The 24,653-nt window shown below is 30.0% G+C and overlaps 3 protein-coding genes across 8 annotated transcripts; 2 read left to right on the top strand and 1 right to left on the bottom strand.

The window, feature by feature from the left end:
* Window positions 1–64: 64 nt before the first annotated feature.
* LOC100883392 (annexin B9) lies at window positions 65–3,725 on the top strand. The gene is made up of 8 exons (XM_003701677.3): window positions 65–82; window positions 588–768; window positions 952–1,003; window positions 1,704–2,085; window positions 2,228–2,380; window positions 2,502–2,675; window positions 2,779–2,960; window positions 3,042–3,725. The coding sequence occupies exons 3-8, from the start codon at window positions 974–976 to the stop codon at window positions 3,093–3,095; spliced, it is 975 nt and encodes a 324-aa protein (XP_003701725.1). The 5' UTR covers window positions 65–82; window positions 588–768; window positions 952–973; the 3' UTR covers window positions 3,096–3,725.
* Window positions 2,709–22,906, bottom strand: LOC100874657 (uncharacterized). 6 transcript variants are annotated; one of them, XM_076535552.1, is made up of 11 exons: window positions 22,252–22,906; window positions 12,710–13,127; window positions 12,524–12,611; window positions 12,381–12,427; window positions 11,895–12,310; window positions 11,540–11,802; window positions 11,290–11,444; window positions 9,857–10,004; window positions 8,730–8,958; window positions 8,439–8,638; window positions 2,709–4,023 (listed from the first exon to the last, which is right to left on the bottom strand). In XM_076535552.1, the coding sequence occupies exons 1-11, from the start codon at window positions 22,275–22,277 to the stop codon at window positions 3,983–3,985; spliced, it is 2,031 nt and encodes a 676-aa protein (XP_076391667.1). In that variant the 5' UTR covers window positions 22,278–22,906; the 3' UTR covers window positions 2,709–3,982. The 6 variants fall into 6 exon arrangements, with proteins under 6 accessions (XP_076391667.1, XP_012137009.1, XP_076391663.1 ...); XM_012281619.2 differs by having other exon boundaries at window positions 12,381–12,611; XM_076535548.1 differs by lacking the exon at window positions 22,252–22,906 and adding an exon at window positions 15,294–16,858 and having other exon boundaries at window positions 12,381–12,611.
* Window positions 22,907–23,076: 170 nt separating this feature from the next.
* SmB (small ribonucleoprotein particle protein SmB) lies at window positions 23,077–24,225 on the top strand. Its single transcript, XM_012281616.2, has 3 exons — window positions 23,077–23,229; window positions 23,420–23,954; window positions 24,051–24,225. The coding sequence occupies exons 1-3, from the start codon at window positions 23,227–23,229 to the stop codon at window positions 24,164–24,166; spliced, it is 654 nt and encodes a 217-aa protein (XP_012137006.1). The 5' UTR covers window positions 23,077–23,226; the 3' UTR covers window positions 24,167–24,225.
* The last annotated feature ends 428 nt before the right edge of the window (window positions 24,226–24,653 follow it).

The raw sequence follows: 24,653 nt of genomic DNA, 5'->3' as shown, positions 1-24,653 counted from the left end.
ATATATATTTAATTCACAATATTTACAGAAACTAAATAAATAAAAGCCATATTAACGGTGATAGAATGCAAGTTTATAAAAGGTACAGTAAATAATAAATTATTTTTTTAAATATACTTAAATACGAACGTGATACACAAAATAGTTTGTATAATTAAAGTTTATCTTTCTTACAATAATAGTTATAAATAGATATCATCTTACTTACGTTTCATGAGATTTATTTTTATAAACTATACATGTACAGTACATACAACAAATTTGTATTTCATGAAAGAAAAGTAAAATTATTCTTTTCTTCATCTTCCTTATTAAATAAGAAAGTGAAAAAGAAAGATAACCTTCCAAAAGTAGGACACAGAAATATTACACAAATGTATAATTATATATACATATTTTTAATTATTATAATCTACACCGCATTATAATGCATATAGTAATTTTCACTTAAAAATATATGTATAAAGAGTATATGTAGTTATATATTATTATGTATCGTTTACGATATATTTATATCGTTTTAGTTTCATCATATAGGGAATTGCATACTATGTATATATAATATTCTCGAAATTTTTAATCTGCAGAAATGAGTAACTGTGCACAAAGTATATTTAACACATATACAGAGTTGTATCAAGAATGTTGTGTTAGTTTCCTTGTACTCATTACTCATTCTCTCATACGTATATAAGCACCTTGACAAACTACAGATGACGTGATGCGAAAGTGGGTGTGCCCATTATTGTCTAGCCGGCGATCAAACGAGTAAGTTGTTTTTGGATCTACTTTACGAAAACATCATGTATTGTTAATTTTTGAAAATATATTTATTGCACGTTTTATTTTTTACGATTAAAGATTAATTATTATAAAAGAAATGCAATAATATGTAATAAATTCTGTTTGTTGTTGATTAATCGATTAATTATTGTAATCGATCAATTTTAGGTCATTCTTTAAATAGGAAAAAATGTCACAGCAACAGTACTATCCTTACAAAGTACGTATCTTTAAATTATTCTAGAATATTTAATGATATTTTATTTTTACGATTACTAATTAAATTGGTCTATTTTTAGCTTATATCGATCACTTGCATTTTTAATGTTGATTTCTTCGAATCAATCAAATCGCGTTGTTTCATCTGCATTATTTCCAATTTTTATTGTTAATAAATAGTTTTTAAATAAGACTAAATATATTAAGACTAAATATATTTAAGTACTAAATATATTTTATGTAGAGTAATATATTTATTTGCTTTAATAATATAGCTTTATAATAAGCATTGTTTGAAAAATTACTTCAATATATTTATTAGAAATAATATTATGAACACAATTAATCAATAAGTGTTAGAAATTTAGTTAACATTAAAAGGTGCAAGATCTTGTAAATATTATTTTTAAATATTATTAACACTCAGAATTCATATGTAATATTTTCTAGTAATGTCACAGACATAAATAAATATGAAGTTTTGTTGAATGTAATTTTGATAGATAACTATTTTTTTTTTTTCATAAAATAAGTTAAATATATATACATAAATTATAACCAATAGTAATACAAATACAAAATTTTATTTTTTATAGTTATAATTCTTAGCATTACCTGCAATATAACTACATAAGTGCACATAAATATATAAGCATATAAAACTTTATCAAAAATATATTTTATATATTTGTATATTATAGTGTACTCCTACAGTGTATCCTGCAGAGCCTTTCGATGCTAATGCAGATGCTGCATTGTTACGTAAAGCAATGAAAGGTTTTGGTACAGATGAGAAAACACTTATTGATGTACTTACAAAAAGAGGAATTGTGCAACGATTGGAAATTGCTGAAGCATACAAAACATTATATGGAAAAGATTTGGTTAGTGACCTAAAAAGTGAACTTACAGGAAAACTAGAAGATGTTATAATTGCTCTTATGACACCACTGCCTCATTATTATGCCAAAGAATTACATGATGCAATAAGTGGATTAGGAACTGACGAGGAAGCAATTGTAGAAATTTTGTGCACCTTAAGCAATTATGGTATACGTACAATTGCAGCATTTTATGAAAACTGTGAGTTGTTTATTAATTTAGAAAAATTTGTAATAAGTATTAATTTAAAAGAACCATCTAAAGCATAGTATTAAAAAGATTAGATTTAACATTATTTTGTTTTATATATTAAATATAACTTAAAATATTTTGCGTTTGATAGTGTATGGAAAAACTCTTGAAAGTGACTTAAAAGGAGACACATCAGGACACTTTAAAAGATTGTTAGTTTCTCTTGTCCAAGCAAATAGGGATGAAAATCAAGGAGTAGACCAAGCTCAAGCTGTAGCAGATGCCCAGGCACTTTATGAGGCTGGTATGTATTGGAATACTGGAGTTCTCTATTGTAATATTTTCAGCAAATATTTAATGTCATAACATAAATAAATAGAATCCATAAAAAATGTAAAAATTAATAACCATAATTTTAACCATAGGTGAAAAGCAATGGGGTACAGATGAATCTCAATTTAACGCCATTTTAGTAACACGCAGTTATCAACAATTAAGACAAACTTTTATTGAATATGAAAAAATATCTGGACATGACATTGAAGTTGCTATTAAAAAAGAATTTTCAGGAAGCCTCGAAAAAGGTCTTCTTGGAATAGGTCAGTACAGTTCTTTCTATTGAAATAACAGAATATAATAAAATATTATTTATTATTAAGTATTATAACACAATATTTTTAATTTTATGTTTTTATACAACAGTAAAATGTGTAAAATCAAAAGTTGGTTTCTTTGCTGAACGATTATATGCTAGTATGCATGGAATTGGTACAAAGGATCGAACGCTAATTCGCATTATTGTTTCCCGAAGTGAAATCGATTTAGGTGACATCAAAAAGGCATTTGAAGAACGATATGGAAAATCACTAGAAAGTTGGGTCGCTGTATGTATCTATATTATATATAAATATAAATATGTTAAGAACTAATAATAATATTTAATATTACGGTTATTAATGTTTTAGGGAGATACATCTGGAGATTATAAAAAAGCTTTGTTGTCTTTGGTTTCTACTTAACTGAACCATATTTCACTGCACGTTGCAAAAACATAACAATTTTTATTACAGAAATACATGACAAGTGTTTCTTTGATATTTTAAAGATATTTTACATTTGCTTCAAACGCTTATATCCATTTCATAAATTGAATATCTGGGTATAAAGGATTGTGCACTTTAGCATGCTTTTGTACCATTCTCGAATATTTATAATGTTAAAAGTTTAATATGATCTGCTTTTTATGATTAACTATAATTTATTTTTGATAAAATGTTTTGCTAATTTGCAATATTATATACTATTTTTTATTAAAAAAAGATTGATTTAAAAAAAAAAAATCTTATATTTATATAAATTGTTGTGAAATCTATACAAATAATAAGTATACTACAAACGTTGTTTACTATTACATTTCATATTAAAAATTATTAATGTTTTATATACTTTGTACTTGTTATACATAGCCATTACTGTAATTAGCATGAACGTAGCAAGAATGGCCTTAAACCTTACTCAAGAAACAAAAGTGGCTTTTGTTTCTACCTCGGGGGAAAAATATTTCACTTTTTCCCTTCTGAGTAAATTACAATGATTGGTAATGTAACTATTTTGTATGTACGAATAAATTTACAATTTGTTCAATGTAATATGATTAAATTTATTAAGGCAAATTTTGTCCCTCCTCAACTAATAACTTTATTTAAGTGCATCATAGTCAGTTGAATTCAACTAGACTGTTAGTTCAAAATTTGAAGTTAAATCTTCTGTTTATCTGGCGACTCCTTGTATCTATATCAATGGGCTTTTTATACAAATCACTTTAAACATAAATATATCAAAATAAATGATTTTTAAAGAAATATTTCGTATGTTCATGTGTAAATAAATTACTGAACATGAAATATTATTTTTTAATTTTATTTCTTAAACTTCTCCGTACAGGTCCTGCAAAAAAATTGTAACAAAATTAATTACAATTATATAGTAAAAATTACGATTTCAATGACCTTGAACAATATTCTGTCATAGACAGAATATCGTTGAGTTACTTTCATTTATACATGTAATCACAGCTCAATTTTAGTTTCAGAGGTATTCTACTATCGTATACGAGGTGCGATCATTAAGTTTCGGGACTGGTTCCACATATGCAGATAAAGTCACATGTTTCAAATTTGGCTACTATCCTCTTCAAAGTAGTCCCCTTGTGCAGCTATGCACCGATCCCAGAGCCTCTGCCATTTTTGGAAAGCTTCCTCGAAGTCTTCTTGTTAAAGCGTGTCAAGAACCTGCCGCGATTCGCGTTGAATCTCGTCCACCGTATCAAATCGGCGACCCTTGAGTTTTAATTTCATCTTGGGAAACAAAAAGAAATAACAGGGTTCCAAATCTGATGAATACGGAGGGTGAGGAAGTTTCTTTTTTTTTTTATGTCCCTCTGTTCCAATTTGGAGTCCATCATGATTTCGCAAAGGAGAGCGTGCGTATGCTACCATAAACTTGTATAATACAGGATTGAATGAAGATATCGCTTCCAAACTTTGTATCATATGTCTCGAAGATTGTTATTCTTATGTTCTGTGAGCGTATGTCAATCGTGTCATTCGTTTGGTCACAGCAGACACAATTTCGGAACTTAATGATCGCACCTCGTACACACTACACGCTAATTAACGTGAACAAATATGTTGAAGCATAGTATATTTGATTGTACTATATTGTTTTAATATATTTTAATATATTATATTTTGTTTTAATACATTTTAATTTTATATTTTAATTATTGTCTTTGCATATTTTAGAAACTAACAAGGAAAGACACGCAAGTGTCCCCCTCCGATGATGAAACTTCGTAGGTTTGTTAAGCAGGCAAAAATAAGGGACACGTATTTTTTTTTATCGATTGAGACGCGGGTTTAAGGGGTGAAACGAACTCTTAAAGTTTCGACCCCTTTTGGCTATCTCGAAAACCATACGAGATACATTAAAACTTCTAATAGAAAAGTTGTATGGTTTCTTGCGTATAATAACAGGATGTTAACAAATTTTACAAAATACAATTTGTTTATAACAAAAAAATTTTTCATAACCTTATTTTACAATTTATTCAAATTTGTATAATGACAAAAAGTGTAGAGAATTTTATTACAAATCCATTGGTATATACACTGCTCAAAGGAAATATGGCATAGAAAAATTTTAGGCAAAAATTGGCCAAATTCGACTGATGATAACTCCGTGAAAAATCATCGCAAAGTTATGCTCTTTTTTTTAAATTAAAGCTTGAGATCTCTACTTTAAGACCCTGTAGTTTGATTTTAGATTTGATGCATCCCTACCACAATAACACCGTAAATGTGAGGTCATGTTTGCAATATTGAAAATTACAAAATTTGACGAAATGCATGGACTTGCCACATTTTTTTGGGGCGATACTGTTTATAGCAGCATAAAGTACAAACCTTCATCTTTAATTTCCAGTATGTGAAAAATCGCTACCATTTTTTTCTGCAAAGATACAGAACTTTAAAGAAACCCTTGCATTTATGGCATATATCGCAGGCATTAGCATTACCCGATATGCACGTCGGAGAGGTTGCTGGACAGATTTTGCACATCATATGGCTCTGACAAGAGCCTTTTTTTGTGTGTATTTGTGTGTGAGTATCTGTGTGTCTGTATGTTTGAATTCTAATAACGCGTGTTTCCGCCGCGTTGTTGAATTATCCCTTGCAGTCGATTACTCATGTTAATGCAAGCCCTAATTTCTTCCTGTGGAATGTCGTTCCAAATTTCAGTTAAGACTTGCGATAGGTCTTACAGATTGGTAGGTTGTTTTGTTAAATCTCTATAGGGTTCAAATTTGGACTTACTGCAGAATATGGAAGCAATCAAATTGAATTGGGACTGCAAAATTCGAGAATGATTCTCAACGAGGCTTCTCGACGATAATTCATACACACACACAGATACTCACACACAAATACACACAGAAAAGGCTCCTGTCAGAGCCATATAATGTGCAAAATCTGTCCAGCAACCTCTCCGACGTGCATATCGGGTAATGCTAATGCCGGCGATATATGCCATAAATGCAAGGGTTTCTTTAAAGTTCTGTATCTTTGCAGAAAAAAATAGTAGCGGTTTTTCACATACTGGAAATTAAAGATGAAGGTTTGTGCTTTATGCTGCTATAAACAGTATCACCCCAAAAAAATGTGGCAAGTCCATGCATTTCGTCACACTTTGTAATTTTCAATATTGCAAACATGACCTCACATTTACGGTGTTATTGTAGTAGGAATGCATCAAATCTAAAATCAAACCACAGGGTCTTAAAGTAGAGATCTCAAGCTTTAATTTTAAAAAAAGAGCATAACTTTGCGATGATTTTTCACGGAGTTATCATGAGTCAAATTTGGCCAATTTTTGCCTAAATTTTTTCTATGCCATATTTCTTTTGAGCAGTGTATATACGATATTGCCTCCTACAATTCCTCAGATTTTTATCATAAAGGTTCGCGCGCGTGCCCGCATGATACTAAACCGGATCATATCGGACGATATTACACTACCAGTCAACGTCATTTTTAAGCATAAATAAAAAACAATTATATTTGCGTTATACATAACTGTTAATTTTATTAAATTTGTATTACAAAACATTTATTGTTAAAGTACATAGGTATTCTATGTATATGTCAATTTTATAGATAACGAATAGTTTGAATAAGTTAGGGAACATAATCGTGGCAATAATGGTATTCTTCGAAAAAATGTTTCAAGCACAACGGTTTCCGACATTAAGTATATGTAATAATTGGTACGTCACGGCATATGTATATGACATAGTGGTTCATTATGTGATGCATAGCAAAATTCTACTGTATTTAGAAAATGAGGTGGTTTTGACGATATGAATCCACTTTTATATCATAAAATGAAATTTTCAAATCGTGGTGAAGAAAACTGATTATGAACAAGTCATTGTAGTTTTAGAATGCTCTCTCGTGTGTGGAGATTAATGTCATATTGCAATATAACAACTATGTCCGAAAAGCGACAAACAAAATTTTTTCATACGCGAAATCCGTACACGTATAATAGTTGTAAATATTTTGTAGTTCCAGTTAGAATCATAAATAACATTATTTCTTTATTTATCGGAATAGCTTCGTCAACCCTACGACAACAATGCGCGCTCCAAAAATCTAATAATAGAGCTGTTTTGTTGTTTGTATTTGGAGAATAAACTTCTGTTAACCAGGTTTTAAAATTTTCTTTTGTAAGTTTTCCGGATGTCGATGCCATAACAAAAATATTCATCGCCTTGAACATGGTCTGCTGTAATCGAGGTTCAAATACTCCATGGTATAAAGTAGATACATATCGTCAAGACCTCATTTTCAAAATCCCGTATTTTGCTATGCATCACATAATGAACCACTATGCCACATATGTAGTGACGCAGCAATTATTTCATGTGCATGGTGCATCGAAAACCGTTTGAATCATTTCTAATAAAATTAACATATAGAATACCTCTGTACTTTAACGATAAATGTTAATTATAACGCAAATGTAAATGTTTCTCATTTATGCTTATAAATAATGTTGACTGACAGTGTAATATCGTCCGACTTCATCCGATTTAGTATAGTGTGGAGCGTCAGCGGGCGCGCGCGAACCTTTATGATAAAAATCTGAGGAATTGTAGGAGGCAATATTGTATATATATATACCACTGGATTTGTAATAAAATTCTCTACACTTTTTGTCATTATACAAATTTGAATAAATTGTAAAATAAGGTTATGAAAAATTTTTTTGTTATAAACAAATTGTATTTTGCAAAATTCGTTAACATCGTGTTATTATACGCAAGAAACCATACAACTTTTCTATTAGAAGTTTTAATGTATCTCGTATGGTTTTCGAGATAGCCAAAAGGGGTCGAAACTTTAAGGGCTCGTTTCACCCCTTAAACCCGCGTCTCAGCCGATAAAAAAAAATACGTGTCCCTTATTTTTGCCTGCTTAACAAACCTACGAAGTTTCATCAAAATCGGAGGGAGACACTTGCGTGCCTTTCCTTGTAAGACATAAGTTTCTGAACTTAGAAACTTGATGGCATATTTTAAGGTCACAGAAAACGATAATATTTTTTTGAATATCTTTGATATTAATTCCAAGTGGTCGTTATATATGTAGAGAAATATTATTTAAAATATTGATTTTAATAATACATTTTAAAGTCATTGAAATAAGTGAAATGTGTATACCTTGTTATATAATTACTAAATTAATTGTTTCAAATGATTACAATTTAATGAAATAAATTTAAATCTGCAACATACATACCTATGTTAGCTTTGTTGATTTCTGAGGCTTTTTGATTTTTATTAAATGTTTTATAATTTGATGGGAAAAACATAGCTGGCATTCTTTCAAAACATTTATGCATTGGAGTTGGGATTGTTTTATCCAGTGGAATCCAAGCAGAATTTGGTAAATTGTAAAACTCTTTACCGTAAATTGTATGTAAATCAAAAGTATTTTTTCTGAAAATTAAAATCAAATATTTAATATAAACAATAATATTCTTTTATAGCTTAAAAATGTTAGAAAATATGTTTTGTAATCTTTATTTACCCTGGTGAGTCTGTTTCTTTATAAACAGTAGCAAATGCTCCATTTCTTACTGTATGTCTCAATATATATCGTCCTGGCGCTAAATTTTGGAGATACTGAATAATATTATGTATAATTGTCAAGGAGCTTTCTACTTTGATGTTATAAAGTCGTTTAATTTCATTACTTATAGACATTGCTGTACGATATTCAACTTGTAATACTTCTGATGTAATTGCTGATATTCGCACTAAAATAAAATGAAATTGTAGAATGTATAATATTGATACAGAAAATGTAAATCATTGATACCAAATTATTAAATTTTGTTTAATTTTAAATAATTAGGAAAAATGATTTTACTCTTCAATATTAATTGATTTTTAACATAAAACTATTTCAATATGCACAAGAATTATTTACATCACGTATTTATTTAAAATTAGGAATCAAAATGGAAAATAATCAATGTACTCAGGAAGTAAAAGCTACTCTAGATAGTAACTTACTCAATTCTGAATTAATATTCCATTAGTATTATTGATTCTTTATATAAGATACGTAAACATATTAAAAAATATATAATTATTAATCTTCATAGATGATACTTATTTAATATAATTGATCTACAAAAGAAACTAAATATACTACAAAAGTACTGTAATGCAATAAAATCTCTGTTGAATACTTATAACACCAGTAAATGAAAGTAAGTTGAAAATGAATACAGAATATATGTAATCAGATGTTATTTTCTCACTCATAAAAGTATTTAACAAGAATTTTTTGACAAGCAAGTTTAATATTAGAATCATTTTAAAAACTATTCATTAAAGCTACAGGTTACAATTGGGAAGCAGAAACAAAAATCTTCGATATTACAGTGTATTTAAATAAATATGTACATGTATATACAAAAACTGAGATGTGCCAATTATAATGTGTTCAAAAAAATCATTCAATATTTATTGGATACATTATACTATACATGAAAAATCTAAGTAAACATACATTGAAAAGTTTGTCATTTCTGAAATAGAAAAGACTGAAATCTAATTCTAAATATTTACTGAGAAAAAATAAAATCAATACAAGAAAACAAGAAAAACTAAGCCAATATACGATTACTATTACACTACATTACTTACCTCTTGCAATAAATGTGTGAGGTCTAAAAATGAGAGATATCCATTGTTTTAATGATTCTTGTAATGTTACAGCTTCAGCACCAAGATCAACTTGATATTCTAATTTAGGTATTAACATTAACAACCTTCGTACATTATTTTCTAAAACCTACAAATTTAAATATATAATAAAATATCTACCTGCTACTATTTCATTATACTGTATGATAAATTCTATAGTATATTAATATTTTAACTGTAATGAAAATTTCATATTAGCAATACAACTGAAATGTTGTATAAAGTGTTTCATTTATAATTATTGTACTTATTATTTCCCGAACTATTCCTCCTTTGAAAAAATATTTCAAATAGAATATATCTCTGTCTCAAGGAAATTTGATTATAGATAAAAGTTTTAATTAGGTAAAGATGATTTTGAGATAAAACTATACATATATTTTTATTCAATTAAGCGTGTAACCCGTTATATAAGAAATATATAACGTCGACTTATAATGTTAGTTTTTCAGTCATACTCAAGTTTATTTATTATATAATCACTTAGGGGTGCACTAACATAAACAATAGATTAGATTATTCTATATATTTGCTATTAAATTATAGATGTGATTCCAAAATAATAATACTAATAATGACCATGAAGTTCAATAAATGCTGAATAATATATTTTCTAACGTTAAATAGAAAAAAAGAATAGTTTCAGGTAAAAAAAATACTCATCAAGGTCGTTTGATGTTTTCAGATTTTCAAGGTCTCTACATTTTTTCTTGTGAAATTCTGTAATAAACAATGTTTTCCAAGAAGAAGAATCAAGTACTCCTTATGATATGGATCTTAGACTAGAACTACTGAATCGGGCATTCATGAAATAACCGGATACATGAAATATCCAAGAATTTTTACTTCAAAGTTAACCACTTCTATGAAAAACGTTGATAATAACGAAAATCATTTGTCACGAATGTTCTAGTACCTCAGCGTGTAATTAGGTATTTTTTGTCTACCTGAATATCGAAGTAGTTTTAAAGTTGCCAGTTTTTAAAAATTGTCATGCTTACTTTTAAATATCTAGAATTGCCATAGAGGAAAGAAATAAATCGACATGTTACTACTGAATATTGTTCGTTCTAAAACATAATAAATGATTGAAAGACCAACATATTATGGTTAATATATTTTTCTTGGAATACTATTTACAAAAGCTTCGAGTTATGTTGATAACTCAAAAAGGTTTATACCTGATTCGGATTCGCGCGTATTATATTTCCCTTGACGTAATTTTATTTACAATATTTTTTCAAAAAAGTAGTTCACGGAATAACTGCGCCAAATGGTTTTAGTAAAAGTATATTGAAGTTAGAGCATTAAAAAAATTTATGTTGGATTTTAACATTTATAAAATTTTTAAACGTTATGTAGTGCATACGAACCTCAAATCCATCTGTTTTTGTTCTGACTAATATTCTGTATTCTTTAACGACATTTTTTATTAATTCATTTTGTTCTGAAGATTGTGGACCAATACTAAACAGTTTGTAAGATACATTATCTTCTAATGAGATTTCAGAAATCTTTTGTTTAGTACCTTCAAATTTATAAAATTACTCACTTTATCTATGTGATTTATATTTTTCTTTATAACAATATAAATAATAATAATAAAAGAATAAATAGTATTACCTTGATTATTACGTGTAAAACTTGAAGCATTACAGTCTACAGCAATATTTGAACATGTATCAGAATTCAATGTATTCCTCGTGGAATCAATGTCATTTCTAAAGTTTGGTTGATTTATAGTATCTTCAATATTATCTTTTTTTAATATAGTTGAATCTGATATGTTGTCAACTTGTGTTAATGTATTTTCATATTCTGCTTCCAATTTTAGCAGTTCTTCGGAATTAATATTGCTAAATATATTATCCTCATACCCTTCAATACTGACATTAAACAATTAACAATGTTGATAACAATATCATTACTAAATGGAATAACACAATATGTAGGAATATGTATTAAAAATTTGTCTTACTTTTCAGAAGTTTGATGTTTTCTAGGAATAAGGAAATATCTAAGAATGTATTTATACACCCAATTATTTTTTTCTGAAATATTACTTGCAACTGGTGGTGGTGATTTGTCGATATAGATGACATTCTTATCATTATGTCTTTTTATAGTTAGAGGTAAAATCCAGGAATTTGAATAACTTGAATCAACATTATTTACTAAACAATTAAGACCACTGGATGAAATTACTAAATCCACATTATTATTATCAGCCAATTTTTGGCAATTTGGATCTTCACTTACTGGTAATTTAAAAGAAACTGATGATTCACTGCAAATATTTTTTTTTGGACGAAATCTTCTTTGCAACTGATCAGAACTAACACGTAACATATATGGTTTGATAAAAGATGGAAGTATTATTTCTGGCAACTCACCCTGTTAATAATAAATATTTATGAAATTAATACGTAATATTAGGTTATTAATTAACTTTATTATTATTTACCATTTGTAAACAGAGAGAAATAAATTTTACTTCAGTATTTTTATTGGCTATAAATGGAACATTTGTAACTTCAGAATAATATCTAGGTAATTTATAAATATATTGTAATTTTGATTTCCAACATAAATTTATATAATCCTCACATGTGATTTTAAATAATCTTTCCTGCCATTTGCTTTTAGCAAATTCTAAGAACTCATCTTGTTCTTGAGATATTATCTGTTGCAAATCCTGTTTAAAAAAATAATATAAAACTTTATTTATAATAATTTTTAATGTTGTCTAATAACTTGTCTCAATGATCTTTAACAATAGTATATTCTATTTACCAAATAATTGTGTAATTCTTCTTTTTCTGTTTGAGTTAGTTTTGGTTTACCAGTTTCTGAAAATCTTAATAAAACTCTCAAACACATTGCATGTTGTACTGTATTTAACTTTGATTTTTTTGGGAACTTAAATATTGGTTTAACAATACCAGGTACATAACACCTGACATTTTTTTTTTGTTTTGATTGATTTTCTTTTTTTGTTTCACTTGTTGCAATCTCATTGTCTTTATTTTCTTCATTTAACTCAGGATCTATATTCTTTATAAAATTAATTTTAACATTTTTATAATCCTCATCAGCATTCTTAAATGGATCAGTAAAATTTCCATTCATAATTCTATACATGACACTTTCTTTCTCTAATCTTGCCTCATTAATAAAAACATTGTCCAACATATCTTCCAATGGAGGATTCCTAATAAAATAAATAAAATATTTTATTATTTTTTATGATCATAAAATCTATTATTATTTCATACAAAGGGTACAACAGGGTAAGGTGGTCAAAAGTGCTCTTAAACTAATTTTACCTTGTAATATAACATATGATAGCTTACCAAAATTCAACATTGTAAAGCAAGTGTCAACCTTATATATCAACTAGAAGTACAGTTACAAGTGCAATACAAATTATTGAAGTTTATCCTACTTTCCCTATTTGGTGGAATGAAAAAATTTCCAAAAAGTTCAAGAACCTTGTAGACATGAAAAAATTTGTTAGAGAATCTTTTTAGCCTTTTTTATAGTAAATTTTGAGTGGAAAAAATAAAGGACTATAAAAAGTATAAAAAAATATAGATTATGTACCAAAATTTAAGCGTAATTACTTTTTTGCTTTTACAGTAAAAAGATATTAACATAATCCTCCGACAGTTACAGATTTTTTTGATAAAGTACATCATAGTTAAAAAAAAACAACCTTTTCAACATACAGTAATACCACAAATCTCTTAGCTCGGAATCGAAATGGGACAATGCGGGAATATCAAAATCGAAATTCCAGTTTCGCAGCTTGTCTTTGTAGTTTACCGAACAAAGAAAAGAATACAAAATAAAAGACAAGAACAGGAAGCAAGTTGTGAGAACCGAAAGATTTAAATTTCTATGTATCGAATTTTATATTTAAGACACTTTTAATATATTAAAGTTTAAATTCTTTGGTCATTAACTTTTTCCTAACAAAAATGTTTTTAGTATACTAGTGAGATTATTGCGATGAAAACGAAACTAAACAATTCGAACCATATTTACTTATTAATACTTACTGAGTCTGCGACTCATTTTATGTTCTTAATCGTTTGAAATTAATTAATAAAATAGATTGTTGCAAAAATATATGAGATACTTACATACATTACGCATTCAATACATTAATAGTATTTGGACAATGTAACATTACAAGCCTATGTCTTAAGGACATATCAAGGCACATTACTAGATTTTACCGACAATATGAGGTACAAGATTACGTTTTACGCATGATGTAAAAATTGATGAATGTTTTATGGACAATATAAAAAACTATTTACGTAAAGTGATTTACACAATAAATACTAAATAAGTAAATATTGTCCAAATTATGTCATGTTTGGTGTCATTTTAATCGGAAAACTGTCACAAATATGATAAAAACGTTTTTAAATAAACGAAGAAAAAGAAAAAAAAATTAAGGATATTATAACATTCTAATCTGAATTGTCAAACTAAAAAGTCTCATCAAAAGAGTCGCGCGACGCATTACGTATCCACGATTGACTGATTTTTATTTAGAAAATATAGGTGTACTAATAATTAATACATAGATGTAGACACATCAGTAGGGACAATATGGGAGACATTACTATGTTTCGGGCAAAAACAATTTAATAACTACATATTTTTAATTTGCTTTATAAAATGAGCATCATATGATTTTGGATATACTTCCGAATGAGCCCCATAGAGTTGAGTGCTGAAATTTTGTGTGCATGTTACCGTGAAAGACCGAAATTGGAGAATGTCGACTTTCACCGGTGAATGTCAACATAGATCAAATACGTCGGTGAAAGATCGAATATTTCATTACATTCTTGTACATTCGGACCTTCACCGGTGTATATCGACAATCACATGTATGCTCTGGTGAAAGTCCAAAAGAGAGGAGTCGATAAAGAGGCGACTGACTCTCTCCCGCCAAATCCTTTGTTTTGCTGGGAGTCAGTCAGCTTTGTCAGTGTTATGCAAACTTTGATGATGTGAGCAACGTTTTCTTAATTTTTTTTTCCGATGCCGTAATTTATACTGAATGGATACTGCAGTAAATCGTGATCTTTTTCTTGAAAAGTTAAATGCATTAATTGCGGGTAAACGAGAAGACAATTGTTTTTATTTTTCTCAAGAAAAGTACTCTAAAATACTTTCTGAAATGGTTTGTGCTAAAACTAAGTGCAGCACACCTTTAGATTACAGACGATTAAAACGTTTTGATGTTTTAAAAATGAATGATGAAAAGAAATTAATTGTGCCATTAAAATCAGGGGAAACGAATATACGGTATTATGTTACCAATGAAGAATTGTTCAGTATACTATATGAAACTCACACCAGAATAGACCACGGAGGAAGAACACGTATCCTTAGAATGTACTATGTGTTTTAAATTCTTAGTCACTCCTCTCAGAAAAAGAGGCGCAAAAGTTACGTCACCCTTGCGACGTTTTATAGCGACTGAATTACGGAGAAGAAAATATAAATCTCCGACATGTTCAATATTCACCATTAGTGCATGGCGAATGTTGACATTTACCGGTGTAAGTCAGAAATAAGGGTATTCAGCAAATATTTCGGACATACACCAAGGGACTATGTATGTGAATGTTGACATTCACCGGCGAAAGTCGACATTCTCCAGATTTTGGTCTTTCACGGTAACATGCATATACAACTTTTCATGAGAATTCCATATCTATTTTCAAAACCAATGGGTTTCTTACGGTTCGTAAAATATTCGTATTTTAATGTTTGAATTGCTTATATAATTGTTCATGGAAAATTGTTGATGGTAATGCAAAAGTGAAATACACTAATCAGAACCGGAACATAACTTAAGGGGAAACGCCACTCTAGAATTTTGAAAAAATCGATTTTTTTTTGCTTAAATGATGCTTTATTATGTGTAGAATATGAAAAAAAAGTTTCAAGTGGGGGCAGGTCGGAAACACGAATTTCTTTAAGTGGACAGCAACCACTCTGTGGTTGGCTCAGCGCAACTTGCGGATACGCGCGCAATAATGAGCATAGAGAACGGTACCTGGGTAAAGGCAAAAGGCCTGGTTCAGCTAGGTTAATAAACAATGACCCCCAATTTGAAAAAGTAGACAAAGGGTTTGAAGGAAAGGGAAATTTGTCAGGAAAACTCATTGATGAGTTGAGTATTATGGCTTAGCCATCCGTCGACATCATGAATCCGTCGAAAAAATATCTGTTTGCATATTCAAAGATGGACTATTCACTATAATGGAATTAATGAAAGCCTTGGATATGTATGTTGGAGAAAATTGTTACAATTTTCCCTACAAGCCAATGCCCGATGCATAGAGTTTTCAGAACGATCTTTGAATGAAGCTTCAAAAATGTCGAGATTGAATCTCAGATCCAACAAGAAGGAAAAGGACGTGGAGGATGTTAATATAGAAGGCCAAATGTATGGTGCAGGCATCGCTGATTAAAGTTATATAACACAATTCTTATGCTGAATGGAAGTCAAAATTTTAAACGCGTTTTTCTCGAAATCACTTTATCGTACTGGCCGGACAAATAACTCAAAAAGTTTTTAAATAATCGACTTGAAATTTCGTGGAGAGGTGCAAAATAATATAACGCAGTGAACATCGTACGGAGTTTTCGATTAATTAACTACTTAACTTTTTATTAAAAATTTAATGCTGAATTTTCTGTAATTTTTCGAAACTTTTTGTTCATATCTACACTAAATTAACAATTATTAATATTTTTTAATTTCCGTACGATGTTCCATAGATTTTGGTATACAGGGTGTTACCTGTAACGCTACTCACGATTTTTCTCCCACTTGCAGCCACCTTACGAAAAAAAGTTTAGAATAAAATTTGCAGGGTATGAAGTGCACAATAGATATTAGTAAAGCAAATTTTGAAAACAGTTTGTTCTCTTGGCAAAGTCAAGGTCACCTTGGGCTTTATAAATAGGAACATACATTTTTTTTTATTCATAGCTTTAGAGGACATCGAGACGAATTCAAAACATATATTACATGATATTTTTATTAACATATTACTCGATTTACAGAAGTGGAAAAATGTAAAGTACTTAGCTTTTAAACACGCGACTAGAATATAAGAAAAATACACTTTATTTAATTACATATTCAAAATGTAACATATGCCGCCTTCCATCACATAATATTCCAGTCTTTTACTTCACATTTCCACTTCTGTAAATCGAGTAATATGTTAATAAAAATATCATGTAATATATGTTTTGAATTCGTCTCGATGTCCTCTAAAGCTATGAATAAAATAAAATGTATGTTCCTATTTATAAAGCCCAAGGTGACCTTGACTTTGCCAAGAGAACAAACTGTTTTCAACATTTGCTTTACTAATATCTATTGTGCACTTCATACCCTGCAAATTTTATTCTAAACTTTTTTTCGTAAGGTGGCTGCAAGTGGGAGAAAAATCGTGAGTAGCGTTACAGGTAACACCCTGTATAATGAGAAAATTTTTGATTTTTTGTCTTAGGACCATGCGTTAATGAAAAAACAGTCCAGCCATGTAGCCCTTTCAAAGACATAGTGTTGTTACTTGCCAGCACCTACAGCCGCCATTTTTAGTGCAAATTGTTTATAAAAATTTACAAACCATCTTCAAAACCTATTTAATAAAGCCTTTTTTATTCTGACCTTATAACTTGTATGATTATTATTTTAAAAATTCCCGAAAATCACCTTTTTCTTTGACTTCTAGAGTGGCATTACCCCTTAACCTAACTTAATCTTTTTTTTTTTGGTACCGAAACATCACCACCGGGTTGGGGTTCCCTGGTCTAGGGTAGGGTAATCGCCTCTCGGCATTTCTCCTCACACCTGACATGGGTAGACGGCGGGATGAAGGTTAGATTAGATTAGGCCGGAAATCTACCTTGGAGTGGGTCATGGCCGCAGGGGTCATGGGCGGGGGCCATGACTCCATTTCACGCGGCCGCGGGGTCGAGTCGACGGCGGGCGTGATGACGTCGTCGACCCGGAAATTTGGGTTGGGTATTATCCTTGTGGTGAGTGGGGGTGTCTATGAAGATTTCCCCTCGCATAAAAATAAAAGTTAGGCCCCTCTACGTTTTTCAACGCGGGCTTGGAACCAGCTATGACAGTAGCCTCCAAAACGAATACGTCCTACGCCTGGATAACACAGAAGGGGTTACACTTAACAGATCGTTGAGTATATTACACACTGCCTCTGAACCTATACTAACTATAAGTTGGAATACCCAGCACCTAGAGTTAAAGACAAGTTAATTACTTATCCACACACACATTCATCCCAAAACTCGCACACACATGTTGGGAAATTTCCAGTGACCTACACTAATAAAGCAGAGATGAGGGACACATGATCGTTTAATGATGACCATCACGGCAACGAGGCCCGACGCTGAGACGTCCAGGCCATAAAACAACCCCGAGGCTCAAGTTTCATGGGGACTGGGAAACCTCGCGGAACGGAAAGAGCACATTCTGGAGAGATCTTTCGAAGACATCACTTCGCCTTTGGAAACGACTTCATAGAATATAGTATTTTTTCATAATCGGACTTAGCGACTCATTCATTCTCTACCTCGTCTTACACACATCAGATACATCCATCTATTCACTCCGCAATACTCACCTCAGCAACTTACTCTTCCCCGATGGGAAAACCCACGACTCAAAAAGGTCATGCTTTAAGCTTAGCCGACAGCGAGCGAATACTTGGCAGCGAGCGCGATATTTGTGATGGAGGCAATAAACAGAGGACTACTTTGTTTTACTTTATTATGTTCCTTTCAAACTAGGACAATGATACCGCTACAAGAAGAACCGTATACACACTTCAAAAGACAGCAAGAAAGGTGCATACAAAACGCTCAACATGTGAATATTGGAATTAACTTGAAATGTGAATATCTCGCAAACTGTAAGAGACCGGTTGATTTTGAATACAGATATGGAATTCTTGTGAAAAGTTATATAAGCACGTAAAATTTCAGTACTGAACTAGTTGGGGGTCATTCAGAAGCACAGTCGTGATTTTTAATACACTTATTTTGGTTACGATAAAATATAAATTAATTAGTTTTGATAAAATAAACACTTAATTTAGAAAATTGAGATCTTTGTCGCATATTTTTCAAATATTGACGATTTATGCAATGCACTCCATAGCAACGTATACATTTGCGCAACTATTCATTAATGTTTTGATCATAAGTTCGTCCTACATACAGACTTAAGGTTTTTTTTGCTTACTTTAACTTTACTTCTTATTATTTTTTTTTACTTATTATAAACCTATTGGTTTTATTAATTGTATATTAAAATTTCCTTTTAATTCAAGGGAAAATGATAGTATCTTCTTATCGAATTATTAATTTTTAACATTTGATAAGTATGAAGGTAATAATTTCCAAAAAAGGAATTAAAAAATATCAATGCTTTAAAGAAATATTATCATTTTTCTTTACATTCTTGATTCCTGTATGAGAAATTTTAAGGGAGAAAATTTATTCAATGAAAAGAAACTCAAAAAACGAATTGAAACTAAATCATAACTGCAGTATAAGAAACATCAACATTTTGTATGGTATCTTTATCAAATAGATGATGAGATTCAATAAATATCTAAAAATAAATATATGTATATATACATATATGCTTAGCATAAATATCAAAACTATCCTTGGAAAAAAAAGTACAAGAGTAAAACCTTTTTTCTATTTAGAACTATGTACTAATATACTACAGACATTCTATGCCAAAACGATAACTTTTGGACCTCACTATCTGAGATTTTGCTTTAATCAAAACATGTTGTAGCCATATGAAATTAGGAGAGGGAGGGAGGGAGTTAAAGTCATCATTTTGCCAGTTTCCAATTTGTTAAGGAATAACAAGCTTTTAAAGTTCGTAATTTTTAGTTGTTACTAGTTTACCTTCCAAGGTATAAACAAAGTCATTAAGTCGTGTATGAAATCTTCTCGTATTGCTTTGGGACCAGTAGTATAAAACAACCGATCATAATAACTGAGCGCGCGACTCGCCTACCTGAAACGGAGGTACCCCGCGTCCATTTCTAGTTTGTAGTGAGGTCAATTTTCGAGGCTTCATCGTTCTAAAGGGTTCATTTTAAAGGGAAAGCTTCTAAGATATAATCATATACTTTTTTTATATTTAAACCCTTTATACCCCTCATTGAAGAAAACGCAAAAAAATAATTTGTTTAACTTTTTCGACGTTTTTAAAAAATTGATGGAATTGAAAAAGATATTTAAAAATAGTCCAATCCTTTATGAATAAAACAAAAACAAATTAGTTAAATCGGTTGAATAGTTTCCGAGAAAAAAATGCGTGAGTGAAGCCTTTTTTTGCTCAAAATTGACAAAAATTGCAAACTTTGAAGGCTTGTTATACCTTAACAAATTCGAAATGGGCAAAATGATGATTTAAACCCCCTCTAATTTCACATGGACTACAACATATTTTGATTAAAGCAAAATCACAGATAGTGAGGTCCAAAAGTGATCGATTTGGCATGGAATGGCCTAATACGAACATAGTATACATATCCCTATGTAGGGTGAAACAAAAATGATGGTTAACTTAATGATGGTTTTTATCAATAATAAAAATATACTGATAAATATGGATCAAGAAACTAAATAATATCAATAATATAAAGAATTTTTTGTGGGTAGTTGGAACAACTGTCTTGGTTTAAGAGCTATTGCACTGTGCAAAATGATAATTTCTTCTTCTAGTTATGAAAGATATGCTACAGGTTATTCTTTTAATTTTAGTGTAATGTTTTAAAAGTATCTATTTCTAACAGTTTCAGAGACACTTTGCGTTTTTATAATTTATTTATGTCACTGTTTATTGAAGGTTGTTAACTTTGAGACTTGGTTGTTAACTAATTCAGTACAATGACATATTGTGAAATTTGTAATTCCACTTCAAGTAATAAGTGTTTTATTTAGATACACAAAGCATATGTAATGAATTATAGATTTGATATACATTTTATAAAAATCTGCTGTAAAAACACTCCTTTTGGTGAATAATCTGGTGAAACAGGAACTTATACTCATTAACTCATTCGAGACCGATTGCACACCGTGTGTGCAATTAATTTCCAAGGCTATGAGACCGGTTGCACACCAGGTGTGCAACAGTAGTAATGAGTAATTATCAATTATTCTGAATAAAATTGTTATCGAGGTAAAACCTTATATCACTTTATATTACACACATGGTGTTCAATCCGCTCCACGCAATGAAAACATTCTAAGTAATCTAGTTTTTTTTATTAAAAATGAATAATATAAAGAGAAAAAGAGCCTCGCTCCTGGGGACCGTGTTCGAAAAAATCGTCGTCTCGAATGGGTTAAAACTAATACAAATACAATGAATATTCACAAACAATTTTCAACAAAAATTCTTCTACTATTTATATTCAAATTTTTTTCAATTGCTCTTAAGACATGGGCTTCTATATAATAGTTGAATAAAATATTGTTCTTTTGAAGTCTTAATGCTTTGTTTCAGTTAAACTGATGTTTCATAAATACATAAATATATTTTCTTAAACAATGTGAAAGACAATATTGTCAGATTCAGATATCTTTTTGTACAAAGTTGCTCTGCCACTCTAATGTAATCACCACTAGTAGTATAAATATAATGAATTTTTGTTGTTTAATGCTTATACTGAAAAAAGTTTATATTTACACTATTATTAGTAATTTGTGATACGTTTCATAATAAGATATAGAAAGACATATTTTAGTCTTTTTATATGGCATAGTAGCTCCTAAAATATAAATTACTTGCATCCATCAAAACAAAAAATTATTTATTGTACAAGAAATTATTAGTTTTGAGATTCATGTTTATTAAATTTCTTTTTTCATCATATAACAAGTATTATCAACCTAAGAACTTGAGTCTTTTCTTCGTTTTACACTGTATACACGAACTAATAAGTAATATCAATAAGATAAAATTAAATCAAAACAGAATAAAAGCCATAATTCATGAATAACTTTTTTTGTAAAGAAAATATCAATTAACTTTTTTTTAACTATTTTTTAAAGACATATTGTGAACATATATAATATATAAAGATATATCACTGAATACATTTTAAGTGATACCATAAATTTTTTCATAAAATCTATGACAACAATAAACGCAGTATAATTTCAAATTACTTAAACCTACAATTGTTGTATAAGTTACGTTGATTTAACTAATACTTTATACTTACCAATCAATATTTACAAATCTCTCCATAATTTAGAAAACAGAAATTAAGATCAAAGAACCATATTTTCAAGTGTTATCATCAAATTATGTACAGTTTATTTTATTAGAGAAGGAAGTAACTAGTAGATCCTCCAAACCGAAAAGTAAAGATGTATCCCTACTCTTTGACCAAATAAGACAAATAAGGGCAGCGGTGCTTAAACGCCATCTTCTGTATAATCACAGTATAAAAAAGTTTTCTTATACTGACTAAGTTTCCATCGAGGGTTCAAATCGGGTCAGAGTCGGGTTAGAGTCGAGTTTGAGTCGCTGGTTGGAGTTGCGGCAGGGTTGAACATTACCAACTGCACAAAGTCAACTACCATATTCTGACATGTAAAGCTGAGCAATATTAATTTTACAATATCAAAATAACATACAAAAATTATTTCTCAGATTACAAGATCACCGACAAAAAGTAATAATAACCTCTTCTACACCGATTAATACAGCACGTGATACGCAATGCAATTTAGATTTGTTATGTTGGCAACACGAACTCGACTCTTGTCGTTTCCACCGAACCCAATTGAACGCTACCCTAAAATTTTGTAGAGTAGAGTTCAACTAAACCTTTGGTGTTTCCACCGTAAAAGCGTTCACCCCAACCCGACTCTGACCCGATTTGAACCCTCGATGGAAACGTAGTCACTGTGGTCTGACTATGGGAAATTTCATGGATACGCGCTTTAAGTATACATAATACTAGACACAACACGTCAATGATATAACCTATAGCTGCCTTAACAGCGACATCTGGCGGAGCTTGAAGTTGCCAATACGTATTTGTGATTCTTTCTTTCTGACCAACAGTTTACAGTAGCGCTATCAGTTCAAAGTAACCGGTAACGGTTAACATTTTATTACTAATATAGTTACTCATAAGATAATAAATAATAAACTTTCCGTAACTTCTGGTTAAAAAAAATCCAGTAATATGGTAAGTGCAAGACAATAGTTTAAAAATTATTTTTAAATGGTTGAGGAATATTATTATAACCTCAATTATACATGTAATCACTTGATAAAGGTTAAATGAAGCAACAGATTATTTTTATTAATAAAATAATATTTTTTCTTCACTTTACTTCTTAAATTAATTTTGTAAATTAAACATTTATTATTTTCAGACGATCGGCAAAAACAATAAAATGTTACAACATATAAATTATAGAATTAGAATTATTTTGCAAGACTCCAGAACATTTATAGGCACATTTAAAGCCTTTGATAAACACATGAACTTAATACTTGGGGATTGTGAGGAATTTCGTAAGATCAAACCAAAGAATACTAAACAACCAGAAAGGGAAGATAAACGTGTATTGGGTTTTGTTCTGTTAAGAGGAGAAAATATTGTTTCTTTAACTGTAGAAGGTCCTCCACCACCAGAAGAAGGATTGCCTAGAGTACCTATTCCTGGTGCAGCACCAGGACCTGGTATGGGTAGAGCAGCTGGTCGTGGTATGCCTGCTAATGTTGCTGGAGTACCTGCTGGATTACAAGGACCTGTAAGAGGTGTTGGTGGTCCATCGCAACAAATAATGACACCAGGAGGTAGAGGTCAAGTTTCTGCCCCACCACAAATGCATCCTGGTGGTCCTCCACGTATGCCAGTTGGAGGTCCTCCACCTGGAATGATGGGCCCACCACCAGGAATGATGGGTAACAGTTCATATATTTGTTTGTTTTATCTAGCAAATACAGTTTCTATTTCAATGTCATTTGAACAAAAATTGAAACTATTGCATTTCATTATAGGTATGCCACCAGGTATGCCACCAATGGGACGTGGAGGTCCACCAATGGGACCACCAGGAATGAGAGGTCCACCTCCTGGTATGATGCGTGGTGGACCACCACCACGTCCTTATTAACATTTAAACTATTATATTACTGTATTTGGTAACAATAAAGAACTCTTTTCTAATACTAATATTTCTTCATTAATGTATAATCTATAATAAATCATATATAATTCAGTAATAAAAAAAAATAACATTTTATAAATAAGTACACTAGAAAAAGTTAGAAAAGAAAGTTAAATAACAAAGTTATTGTAGTACTAATATTGTAATATTTTTTAATTTATAGTTTCCAACTTTGCAATATATAAAAAAAAAATGTGAACAATGAATATTGAATATAAATGTTGATATTTCATTCAATAACTTCATTGAAAAATAAGCTTAAATATTGTTATTTGATTATAGTTCTGATTTGTCTTAATTTGTAAAAATAATATTTTTTTTATAAATCTGATAAAAATAATCAGTTATCGAGTTATAAAGCTATACAAATATATATACAGTAATATTAAATTCGATATATACTTTAAGCAGTTCACATTGGAAATTTGTCAAT

The sequence above is a fragment of the Megachile rotundata genome, chromosome 1 (assembly GCF_050947335.1).
Source record: "Megachile rotundata isolate GNS110a chromosome 1, iyMegRotu1, whole genome shotgun sequence".
NCBI classification, from domain to species: Eukaryota; Metazoa; Arthropoda; class Insecta; order Hymenoptera; family Megachilidae; genus Megachile; species Megachile rotundata.
Note: the sequence above shows the minus strand (reverse complement) of the source record. Positions and strands in the feature narration are given on the sequence as shown.